General features: G+C 41.3%; 1 protein-coding gene across 3 annotated transcripts in view; it reads left to right on the plus strand.

Moving 5' to 3' along the window:
* Positions 1 to 13,592, plus strand: part of nrxn3b (neurexin 3b) — a 310,461-nt gene that overhangs the window by 233,398 nt on the left and 63,471 nt on the right. For all 3 annotated transcript variants that reach the window (XM_030720979.1, XM_030720980.1, XM_030720981.1), the window contains one exon: positions 992 to 1,173. In XM_030720979.1, the coding sequence (XP_030576839.1) occupies positions 992 to 1,173 (182 nt within the window). The remainder of the gene's footprint in view (positions 1 to 991; positions 1,174 to 13,592) is intronic.

Here is a 13,592-nt window from a genome sequence, read left to right on the forward strand (position 1 = left end):
CGCTGTTGCCCTCTGAGGTGGGCCACATGCTTTCTGCTCTCCTTAGGCCACAGGAACTGGTTTTCCCTCGTATCAATTCACCTACTAGACTTATTGCTGCAGGTCTAATGCCTCAGATCTCCCGATTATCTTTGCCTAAATGTGGACATGATGGCTAAGCGGCTCAGGGAGTCAATGCTTTAATTCAGACTCACCTCAGGGAATATTCAGAAGTTGGAATTGAATCCCACCCTGAAAACAAATAACTTTGTATTTTTGCCAGTTTCACATGAGGATTAAAGAAAAAGAAATCTACACACAGTTTTCACAGATTCTGTGGCTGAAGACCAAGTTTGATCCAGGCAGAGGCTCTAATCTGACACAAATCTGCATATTGGCTGATGGCACACACACACACACACACACACACACACACACACACACACACACACACACATATATATATATATGCTTTTCTCTTCCCCACTGGTATTGAGTCCTTTTTTTTCCAACACCACATTTGTCAAATTAAACCAGACAAAAGTTCTTCGATCCCCTCAGTCCCCCTTCACTACTTTCTTGGGCCAACCTTTGTTCTTTGGTTGCAGGTCTTATGTATAATGCATGAGGATTGGGAGACTTATCCGATTCTGGCCATACTGGCTGTAATTCCCTGGGAAGGGGCTATATTTAAGAGCTGGATAGGTCATAGATGGCATCAGGGGAGCGGCTGACTTCTACCCAAAAGGTGGTGGTGGCTGAATAGCATTAAAATCCCAAAATAGAACTCGACACAGTTACATTGTTGCACCAGCTCGGAAGCTGTAAGGGAATTACAGTAGATTTAGCCCTTAATGGAAGAAGCGTGACTCCAGTTTTGTCAGAAACCTGTCTTGTTTGTGACAACACGATGCTCCCTGGTGTCTAGTTAGAATGTGTCTGTACTTTTTATTTGCCTCTATTTCTCCTACAACAAATCTAATTCCTGTTGTGTCATTTTTTTCCCCCACAGCTGGCACAACCTACATCTTTGGCAAAGGAGGGGGTCTGATCACATACACGTGGCCGAATAACGAGAGGCCCAGCACACGAACGGACCGGCTTGCTGTGGGCTTCAGCACCACCATAAAAGATGGCATCCTTGTCCGCATCGACAGCGCTCCACGTCTGGGTGACTACATCATGCTCCACATTGTATGTATTATCCTTGTCTATTCAAAATTCAGCACTAAAATGTTTCAGGCATCACAACCAAGGTGTTGACCACACACACAAACCTGTAATTCATTCCTTCCCTTGTGGCAATCTTCAGGCAAACTTCATCCCAGGATGCTAAGACTGACTTATACAAACAATGCAGAGACATTGAAGAAAAACAAAAGAGAAAACTCACTGCTCCACTCTAAGTCTTTACTCACCACACTCATCCAGAATAACCCTACTTCTCCACCACATTCAGACTAACTCCCAGCATGAATAATGAATGTGGCTCTCCATATATATATATATGCAGTGTGTCCCCACGCTTAGGAGAACCATAGAAAACAGGGTGCTGCGATTTGGAATTCTCAGCCAGTCGACTGTGCACCCATCCAGCATCTTAATAGTTTCACATCGCGACCTTGCATTTGACTCGTTTACATAAGCATTAGACATTTACATAATCATCAACAGCGGCTTGATGAATGCACAGTGTGAAATCACTGCAGTGGATGTATGTAGAGGTGGTATGGCTGGGGAGGGCAGAGTAGCTGCTGACGCCATGCCAAAAAAAAAAAAAAAAGAAGGTGGTGATGATGAGGAGGAGCTACAGTTGCTAAAGCAGATTGAAAGTCTTTTTCTTCTTAAAGAGCTCCCCTCATCTCCTGAGTGCTGGCCATGTGGTGCAGAGAAGCAGCCATCTGCTCTGGAAAGATGAGGGCCAACAACAAGCAGTTTGGAGCTGCCTTTACAGTATAGAGAGATAGAAGTGTGCGTGTGTGCGTGTGTGTGTGTGTGCCTCCTTGTGTGCATAGGTGAGAGAGGAAGTGGAGTGGCATAGATAGAGAGAAAATAAAGATGTACAGTCGGTTGCGAGGGTGACGTGGGAAATGCCTCTCTGCGTGTTTCTAACTGAGTAATTGCAGGAAACTCTAACGGAAGGAAAAGGAATGCATTTTTAATTCTGCTTTTTTAGATATCACAGCACAGCCAGCCAAGCAGGGTATCTCACACAATTTGGCTGCGAGTCATTGGGCGATGAATGTCTTCATTCCTCCAGTCTCATGCGCTAATGAATTTATTAATAGAAAAAAGTGACTGGAGACTTCACCAGTTCATTGAGAGAAGCAGCGTGTTCTGAACACAGTGTAGTTTCCTGTTGCTGCGTGGGTTTCACTGCACCGCGAATATTTCAGATGATTTATTGACAGCCGAGGATGCACAAACAAAGTGGGTCTTATTTAATATTAAAAATGATCGTTGCCTCAAACTGTAAAATTCGTGACAACAACTGTGGCGCTGTAACGCGCCCCCTTTTTTCCCACAATTACACCGTTATTGACCAGACACCTAATGAAGAAAGCGGGCCTTTGTTTCTCACATGTGAACAGTAAATAATTAATTAGACCCCAAGTGAGTGTTCGAGTGTGAGTTTGGTAAATGTTGTTGAGAAGGATGAACCGCTGCCTCGTCTCACTTCTAATGTCTGTTGATATATGGGAGAATAGATTATGATTTGCCTCACATTAGCCTCACCACCTCTGCAGCTGTGGGAATATCAGAAGCCCAAACAATGCTCCTGTATCTGGAAGTACAAATGCTTAGAAATTGAGATTTGCTATTAAATAATATTTCCTAATGATGTATATAACATCTTTGCTGTTAGTGTTTTTCAGGTTAGAGGAAAAGGTTACGGGCATTTTGCCTGTCGATTCTGGATGTATGTCTGACCAAAGGGTCAATATCTTAATCTTTACTGTTATTAGATCAGTACCTTAAAATGAGCACACTGCAGTCAGACTTTAACATCTTTTTTTCAATGACAGGATATAGTCAACAAAAAGTTTTCTACTCTGGTTTTCACTTTTTAATCAAACTTACAATGTTGTGCAAAAGTCTTGAGCCACCCCCGCTGCCTTTATATTTTGCTAGCAAAATGAGAAAAAGGTGCACCTATTTATTGAAACGTGCGCAAACATACATGAAAATAAGGCAAAAACAGAGTTTGTACAATTCTAATAAGCTTGAAAATCAATATTTGGTGTGACCGCCTTTATTCTTCAACACAGCCTGAACTCTCTGAGCCAGCTTTCTTGTCATTTCTTTAAGTGGTCTTCAGGAATAGTTCTCCAGGATTCCTGAAGGACATTCATTGATAGGGTTCCATTTTTTCTGTCCAGGTATAATTTTACTCTCATGCTGAAAAATAAACCTGATCAGCTGCAAGGTGGATCATAATCTGTTGGTACGTTTCTGTGTTCATAACTGTGTTCCATCAGTTTTGACCAAATCTCCAACACCACTGGCTGAAATGCAGCCCCAAACCATGACAGAGCCGCCACCGTGTTTCACAGATGGCTGCTGACACTCAATGTTGTACCTCTCTCCAGAAAAGAAAAAAAGGCCTGGTTCCTTGTAAACAAAATATAAAGAAATGAGGGGTGGCTCAAGACTTTTGCACTGTACTGTAACTGGAGGAGCATAAACACTGTAAGTCTTTCACTGACCTTGATTTTAACTTATGTATCTTGTGCCTTGCAGCGTGCAAAAAATGGTGCACGTTGCATTTTCTTAAACACCCAGAGCCCAGAGACATACTGTAGCAGAGATTTTGAGGTGAGACCTAATCACAGGCTCCCTCCTTTTTTGCTTTCTTCATTATCTCCTTCCCATGATTAGCTTACGGCTTGTTTGGCAATCATGAATTAAAATGCTGATTGTAGTGTTTACATTTTAACTGCTAAGAACAACTGCATGCTTGGTTTGAAATCCAAGGGGCAATTTGGCATAATTTGGGGAGGTGAGTGCGACATTTTGCAATTGCTGGTATCTCATTTAGGAGTTCATTTAATTTGAATACAGAGAGTAAAACAGACGAGAATCCTCGTCAGCTTCATGTTACTGAGATAAAAACTGTCACATCAAATATGTTTGAATCAGAGATGACTTTTAGGTGTAAGATGAGTCAAAGTCTGGCTTGCGGTAATGCTGCAGTGAGTTAATAGTAACTTGTGTATGTGGGTACATGAGGTGCACACACCTACGTGAGTTTAAATCCATGACACAGGAACTTTCAGCTGTGGGCTTCATATGTGATGGTCACGTCACACATTTTCTCTCTTTATATGACTGCAGGTGAAGATTAACCAGGATGTAACACACACAGGCAAATATACTCACCATCAAAGAGTGAAATCCTTCAGAATCTCACCTGCACTGCATTTTTCAATGTGGGAAATCATGTCATTACAAGAGCAGCCACCACAAACAGACAATTAATGGCACAAACTTAAAGAAACTGCCTAACACACACTTTTTTTTTTTTTACAGTGATGGCTCTGCAGGTGGTAACTGTTGTTAAAGGCTGGAATTTCAAAACTGTCAAAATATTGTCTAGATATTAAAGGAAAAACATTACATTTTATTCCTTTGAAGGAGCAGTCTTGTGGCTGGGATATCGTCCTTTTTAATCATTAGTGACTGTAAAAATAAGGCAGATGTTATTAATTCAGCCAGTAGAAATTTACATACACATCATGTTCTTCAAAGTGGTATTCTGCTATGTAAGAAGTTAAGGGGGACCTATTATGCTTATTTCTAATGCCATGTTTTTATTCCCGAACTCCACAAGAGCAGCTTGCATGATTCATAGCTCTAAATGATCCTCATTTATATCATACTGGATTTTGTTGCAGCCCCTCAATTCATCCACTCTCTGAAACGAGGCGCTTCCTTTAAACCAACTTTCTTCTGATTGGCTGTCCCCAGTAGACAGAAGGTTTGATCAGCTCACAGCCAGACCTGTGTGCCTGAGATGACCACGTTAGCATGCTATCAACATTAGCAAGGATTACTTGCACATTCGGTGACCTCATTATTTGAAAAAGCAGAGAGAAGTCCACGCAATACCACAAACATATTGTGTTCAGGCACCAGAGGCATCCTTTGTTTTCTCTTCAGCAGCTTGTTTAAACACTATGGAGTGAATGAGTTGCAGCCTGGTTAATCACGGCTACAGTGAGCCTGGGTAAATTCGCTCTGGTGGAGATGCTGCAGGTGACAAGCTGGAGTTGTGCAAAGCTGAAATTGAAAACGATGCATCAAGTTTCATGTTTCTGTCAGCTTTTTTTTTTTTTTTTGGTTTCCGATCAAGAGAGAAAAGTTACAGTAAAGCACCTGACAAGATAAAGGCTCTGCAAGAATCCCTGCTAAATGCAAATATATGCTGCACTCAATCCAAAATCATTACGGTGAAAAATTCAATTACGAGTTCAGACATTTAAGTATTGACTGATTTCAGAGCCTTTAAAAACTGAGCTGCCTCTGTTTGAACTATAAAATTTGTTTTAGTTATGTTGGGTTTATTATTATTTGTTTTGCTTTTTAAAACTTGAAGCTTGACAAGTTTATTTGATTTGATTTGAAGTGATCTAAGAGAGGTCTTAAAAAGCGTCGCATGAGTATTGACATTTTATGGTTTGTAGTAGTTCAACCAAAACAAAACAAGCAAAAAAAAAAAGAACAGCTATTTTTTGTGATAATAGTGACGGGCTTCATAAAATTTCTCAAACAAACAGACATGCGCTCCAGATGCATATCAGATGTCACACAGCGCGTGTAAAACACGTATATCCTGCCACCATCCATCAGGCTCACTCTCTCAGAAAGATGTGCCAACCAGGCAACCAGTCAGGCTCATGTTGTCTAATGAAGAAACGGCACGTGGAATTCCATTACCCACTTGAGTTTTCTCCTCATGCTAATTTACTGGGAGAAAAGGTGCGACTGCTGGATAATTGAAAACCCTAGTGCAGACACTCAGTCACAAGATGCGGACTGGGAGGAGTGGCAATGGATGGTAAATGCAGCAGAGCAGTCTGTGTCAGCTTTTGCAAATGTATGTGCATGCACAAATGCATATAGAGTTCATGCAGGAGTACAGTTCATTCAGTTTTACACACTTTCCCGCATCCATCAGGTCTATGTTTTTATATCTAACAGTGGCTCTTTACCTCCTTCCCTCTCCTTCTGACAGACCTAACATAAGATGTTGGATGTGTATCAGCGAGTATAGGGCCCGCAATGTATCGCTTCTATCAAGTTACTCTACCCCAGCAAGGAAAGATAGATATTATCTTGGTTATGGTTCATGGCCTCTGATAACATTACAGCTTCTTATTTTACTTTGTATTCCACCATTTGATTCCCCCCACGGAAATAAAGAACTGGGAAAATATACCTTGCAGCTGTTTTCACATCTATTTGCTTGGAGTACACGCAGTCAGCATTATGGTAACCATGTTGGTAAATAAGTATTTTTATGAGGCTGAACAGCAGAGTCATTTTTATCTCCACTGCTTTATTGTTATTCACATTTTCTAGGAGATGCAGCACATTGCATTATTTTAGCTCATGGCTGTTGCCTAAACGCACAGCAAAAATATTATTACAAGAGTAATACATATGAGGTCAATATGTGATACCAGATTATTAACATTACAGCTTCCCTTGGGTGACTCTGGTAATATAATGGTTGTCCACAGCTGAACATGCGTAACTTGCATACTAGCTGGCAGATAGTGGTTGGACTTGTGTGTGTGTGCCATACAAGCTGTAGTATAGAGTAATTTTATTGATGCTTGTTTTGATTGGTCCATGAATTAGAGAGGAACTAGTGAACTAGTAGCAGCGTTGTAGGGATGATGTTGAGGCACCACTGATGAAGCGTACAGAACAGACGCTATCTTTGTGTGGTTCATTTAACTTGTTAGGGGGCCAAATAGATTAGATGTATTACCTACTGTAAGCACAGTAGTCTTTATATGAACCTTATCGTCTTTAATTTCCCATTATGTGCTGTGCAGTAGCAGCTTCTTTTATGCACAAACATACCTCCCGGTCACCTTTTGTTACCTCTGCTTTGTCTGTTTTCTAATATTAATGCCAGTATGAATTTCTTTCAGCTGCTTCAGTTTCTTCCGTGTCTTACTGAAACAGAACACCTGAATAGAGCAAGGTGAACATTAATAATTCTTGCAGCACCTGTGCTTTTACTATGCTGCTGCAGCAGGTCACTATATACAGTAATACTCTGTTTAAGTAATGGACTCGGTTTTTTACTTAGTTGAATGCACAAAAATGTTGACATCAAAATATACTTATCAACTTCACAGTAAGTGCAATGTAAAGTTATAGTGGTATAACTGTAGTAGTAATATCATAATTATTAATGCATTAATAAGTGCATCATTTTGCACTGCAGGTGTTAAAGAGGCCAACTTTTTGATAACAGGGTAGCTTTTACCTTTTCCAGTAGGAATCAATGAACTCTAGTTTTATCTAAGGGTGTCAGGCAAGCATTATTGATTCCAGTCTATATTGATTTTATTGATTATAGACATAATGTTAATAACACATATGCTATGGCCACCTACTCATTAAACACACCTACAGTAGCTGCTCGGCCTTATCACGAAGCTCCCAGTGAGGGTTTTGTGCTGATGTTAATGCCAGAGGAGGTTTGGTTATTGAGTCAGCAGAGCGTTGCTGACTTTTGCTCACTATGTGCCTCAGCCTATAACTTTAACTGACTGGACACTTCATTGCTGTGGTTCCTAAATGCTTCTACTTTACAGTAATACCAGTTATAGTTGAGCCTGGAATCCAGGAGAGAAGACATTTCATTAACTGAAGGTGGCATCCTATTTAGGGCTGCAACGATTCATCGATTAACTCGATTAAATCGATTCTAAAAATTTATCGACACAAATTTACTGTGTCGATGCTTCGTTTAAACTCTGCAGCGCTCAGCTGTCTCGGTGTAAGCGGCGCTCCTCACTAGCATTAGCAGCATTAGTGCTGACGTTTTTTTGTGGGTTTATTGGGGGCTGGCAAACCAACATAGAACTGCATTACCGCCACCTACTGGACTGGAGTGTGAATCACTCACGTATACACAAGCACACATTCTAAAAAGCTCTCCGTCGCTACGATGGATTTCATTTAACACAGAGTGGATCATCACTAGAGTTGCCACCTGTCTCGTAAAATACAGAACCCCGTATGTTACGGGACTCCGTGGAATACGGCTCCGTAACATGCCGTGTTCCATACTTTACGGGACGGGTGGCAACTGTCGCTGACATGCATTTCCACGCTTCCACTGCTCTCTGTGTGTCTGTGTGTGTTGTGCTCGCTGAGAATTTCAGCTGCTACTTTTGTCTTTACTTCAGCTGTAGCTACCAGAACTGGTTTGCTAGCGAGCGCGGGCCATTAGCACTAGCGATGGTTCAGTACCGGAAGGCCCGCCCCCCAGGACCGAGGGGCTCCTTCAAAATATTTTTTATACTTTAATCCCTTATTAGTGACTAAATATAGACCTGCAGTAGAAACGTATTTTCGAGAATGCTTGTGAATACAAAGCATTACACCATTACTCACACATGCGCCATGGCTCCCGCAGCCACTAGTTTTTCAAAACACTCATAGCAGGCAGCGGTTTGAACTGCGCAAGCGCAAAGAGGCGAAGCTGTGACGGTGAGCTCAAGTAGTGAAAAAGGAAACGTTTTTCCAGCGTCCAAAACAGCAGCTTTTTCTTTTAGTAACCACCATTAAATCTGTGAAACAGCTGAAGGTCCTTCATCAAGCACCTGATCAGCAAGTGTTAATGTGAAGAAAAGAGAACTTTGTAGCTGCTCCATTCACCGCTGTTTGTTCACATGGCGAGAAACTGCATTACGGAAGTTAAAATATGCAGATAAACTGTTAATAAAAAAAGTATTTCTTATCCGATTACTCGATTAATCGCTGGAATAATCGATAGAATACTCGATTACTAAAATAATCGTTTTATGCAGCCCTAATCCTATTACAGTTCCACTCAAATTCATTGGGCTCTTCAGAGCAGACTGTGTAGCCAGGCATCTGTTGCAGCTGGGTTGAAAACACTTGAATTCAAAGATTAACTAGTGTGGCCCAATACTTTTGTCCATATAGTGCAAACTGTAAATAATCAAGTGCCAGTAGCTGCATGTATCTGTTGACACACCAGAGGTTTAGGTTGTGGTATTGCTCCTTAAGATGCAGTAAGTACAAGCAATTTAGAATTGACTTTATATATAAACAAAGTTACAGATTAATTTGAATGACATATCTTTATTGTGAATTTTGACTATGGTATTTGTAGTAACAATCTAACAATTGAATCTTAATGCACTAAAAGATATTGGAGTTTATTTACTGAGCATATTTTGTATTGTAAAATTAAACTAAGAGTAAGACACTAAATAGTAATAAATGTAGCACATGAAACAGTATAATACTTATTCTGGAACTGTAGCAGACCAGAACAATGGAGCCGTGTAAAGTGGAAACGTCAAGTAAGCTAAAAATTGATCCAAATTGTGCTTAAACTTAAAAGACTTGACTCAAAGTAGTGTTAGTAATGTTCCACCGCTGAAGGTAACATGAGGCCAGGGACGAGGCTGCAGCTATTAGCTTTATGTGGTTCGATTAAATGAAGTTTAATTAAGTACAATGCACAGAATAAACTAAAATATTAAAGGTCATAAAATTACACTTTGACTCTGTGTCCCTCAATGAGACAGACAATAATACAGGGCCATTTAATTAATTACTACCAACTGACAGCAGTGAACTTGGGGCACGGAGGGCTCTGGGGAGTCTGGGCCTTGAGGCAGTTGTCTGCTTCACCTGCTTGCTAATCCAGTCTGGTGTGCAGTGCTTACTAATGGAAAAAAAAAAATCATGTATGTAAGTTTTAGTTGTGCTTTAAAAGGAGTCTGACTGGAAAGCTGTTTGCTGTTTGTGCAAAGTGGACTTCACTTGAACCTGTAGTGCTGCACTAAGAATATGAATGGACTGAAGTCACACACAGCGGAAAAAAATTCAGTAAGAATACATAAAATGAGGGAATTTGCCATATTCGTTTTTTTATGCATATTTTTCTCTACTTTTTAACCAGACGTTAAATGTTACCATTCAACACTTTACAGTGTAGTTTTAAGGCGTGTTTGCCTCGCACTCATTGAAAATGTTAAAGGACTTTGATTTATTTAAGCTCTAAATTGTTCGAGTTCTTCACTTTTGAGCTATGAGGTATCGAGTGCTACAGGAAAAAAAAAAAAAACTAACTTTTTACAGCGATGATTTTTGCTTATTTGTTCCCGTGGTAAAATATTTTCCCCGACTTTTGTGAACTGACACAGAACAATCAAAGAATGAGGGTGAGACTGTGGCGCTTGCAGGTATTAATAATTAACAACATCAGCAGGCACCTTCACTGTGACGGCAAACACAGGAAAAAAGATTCTCAGACACACTTAAATGCACATTACAAGGAAAGCCTTTTTGTGTCTTGTATTTTTTTTGCAGCCAGCACATGCATGGATACACACAAACACATGTAACACAAGTGCTCGTTCTCTCTCTCTTTCGCTTTCCGCTTTGCGCACGTACATGCAAAAACACACACACACACACACACGCACATTTCCACAAATTTTCGCACCACGGTACACTGACGCTCCAAACATGATACAAGGGCTCTTCAGAGACATCTGCCTGTCAGTCAGCCATGTCATCCAAAGGCACTTTTGGGAGAGCAGTTTATGTAGCAGACCTTCTGATACACACAAACACACACACACACACTCCCGCCACCATTTGGGAGAGCTACAGCAAGTAATAACTGCTCAGGTTATACAAACAGGGCACAACATTATTGCAATGTACCCATGTGGTCTGTGGCCTTAGCCCTGGCCTCAGCGATGTATATTTCATGGATTAAGATGAAAAATTCAATGAGATACAACAAACTAGTGGGCCTGCCTCTGTCTTCTTTGCTCTGTGACAGCCAAAGCCCTGGGGTACGCTCGTGTTTTCACAGCTTCGTGGTAGGACATGAATTCCATTCGCCCGGTGATGAGGAGACAGAAGAAGACGAAGATGAAAGGCAGGTGGGGTAGAGAGACATGTGTATCCAAAAATGTAAAACCAATACAAGAATCTGAATGGGGGGGGGGGGGGGGTAGAATATGGAGAAGTGGAGGAAAAGGGGTTTGGGAGAGAGATGGAGAGATTGTTGGGTATTTTAGAATTCAGAGCAGGATCAGAGACAAAGTTGGCTCAGATAGGTCTCAGCACACGAGCACATTGGCTGTGAATTCTAAATTATGTGTTGCCTTTCTGTCTCACTCTGACGCCGCACCAGCCCCTCCACCACCACCACCACCCGTTTTTTCCCTCTCATCTCTCACTCCTTCTTATCTGTCTCTCCCTCTCTCTCTTTCTTTTTCTGCTACAGTGCCACAGCGCTATTGTTTTCACATTGAAGGCTAGATTGAGTGCTAGAAGCTGGTCATTCAGTCAGTTTGAATTCTACTGCAGTGTGAATAACAGCATTCCTAAAGCTCCTGGTGCTGGTTATACTTTTTTTGGGTTATGCTAACTAAGGGAGGGGGGGACAAAGTGAAGTCATTGCAGTGGCAGCCATTTTCATTTTAAAACAACTTATTTATTATGGTGGCAATATTTGAGAGTATTAGTCCCAGCATGTTTTATTATTATATAAAGAATGATTTCATCCCTAAGCACTCAGTGTTACATTTAGCAGAGGGTGGCTGTGGCTCTGGAGGTGGATCGTCCACCAATTCGAAGGTTGGTTGTTCGATCTCTGGCTCCTCCGGTCCGCATCCTTGGGCAAGATACTCAACCCCAAACTGTGTGCTGTGTGTCTGTGTGATAGTGCTTAAGGCACAGAATAAAGTGCTGTATGAATGTGTGTGAATGGCTGAATGAGGCTTGTAAGAGCTTTGAGTGCTCAGTTAGGTTGAAAAGTGCTTTAAACCTAAGTACCAGTCCATTTACCATATTTCACTATTTCTTTATGTTACTCTGCTCAGTGTGTCAAAGGTATCTTTCTGCAGGTCCGTCTGTTTAACTCTTAAATGAAATTGGAGACATTTACAGGCTATTAATAGTTGGGATAGCCACTGTGACTGTACACAATAGATTTGCAGATCTTTCACATTTATTGCATTAATTGTGATGCGTTGCATGGCTTTGCTTATCCTGTTATGGGGCACAGTTTGTGTCATAAGGAGCTGTTTTGCTTGTTTCGCTTTGCTCTTGTTACGATATTATATGTCTGTGTGTTGATTGCACTATCAGATTGTGAGATTTGTGACCCCAGCAAGAATAGCTGCTGCGTGCTGCAGATCTTAATAAACTAAACTAAACCTGCAGTAGTGGTTTGTGAAGCTCTGTTGTAAAGTCCGCTTTTTCGCCATCACCGTCTTGGTGTTTTTAAACCTGACGTGACGATGGAGGCGTTAACAGTTTACATCTGACTGGGTAGCATTAGCAATTAATTTATGTTTTTTGAATAAAATGTTCAAGGAAATGCATCACATTCTCCTTTAGTTTGATTAGAGTGAAGACTTAAGATTGGGTGGGCCCCATAAGACTTTCTGTTTTTTAAGTGGGCCGCACTTTAAGGCACTTCCACCATGGCTTCACTTTTCAGATCCAGAGGCTACATCTATCTATTTTTTATATGCAGTCTACTTAGTCACAGCACAGCATTTGTCCTAACAAAGAATACATTTAATTAGCTGCACTTTCTTATATGACACAGATGCTACAGTATCTAAAATCAGAGTGCCTCACTTCAGTCAGCAGCATCCTAATTTCCTCTGTTTATCCAGCTGCAGATGCAATGCTATGCGTACTTGAACGCTGAGCGGGACAGCTTCTGACAAACACCTAATGAAAGATCAGAGGGATTTGGAAGCGACGGGGGCGTCTCTCACACACAAGGCTGGGAGCCGTGTCAGCACCAAAGACGCTCCTAAATCCTCCGGCAAGAGTCGGCATTACCCCGTTACAGCCACTTTCAGCTCCTCTGCCATCTCTTACCTGAGCCGTCACAGGACAAAGAGTCAGACAGAGAGTCAGTGATTGGGGGGGGGGGGGGGGGGGGGGGGGGGGGGGGGGGTGTAAAACTAAATAAAAGAAAGATATTCGCATTTAAGCAAATTGACTCCCTCTCGGATTATTGACGAGCAGGAGGGATGATGAATTGCAGGCCAACTCAAGTGATGAACGTCAACATTAGAAAATAAATCTAGCGGAAAAGAAGGCAAGGAAAAAAAAAAAAATCTTCTGCCTTCAGTATCAGCAACAGTGTGGCAGATTGGCTCGCTCACAAACACACACGTGCATCCACATACGTGCACGCTGCAAATGCATTCATTGAGGATTAAGGACCTGCTGGTTTAAAAAAATAAAATAAAAAGAGCTGCAAGAAGTTGCATTTTTTTTCTCCCTGATAAAAAATAGAGGGATCAAATTTGAGTGCGAAGCTCCTTCACAGATGGAGTGAAAGTGAGTAC

This window comes from Archocentrus centrarchus, chromosome 24 (genome assembly GCF_007364275.1).
Source record: "Archocentrus centrarchus isolate MPI-CPG fArcCen1 chromosome 24, fArcCen1, whole genome shotgun sequence".
In the NCBI taxonomy this organism is placed as follows: Eukaryota; Metazoa; Chordata; class Actinopteri; order Cichliformes; family Cichlidae; genus Archocentrus; species Archocentrus centrarchus.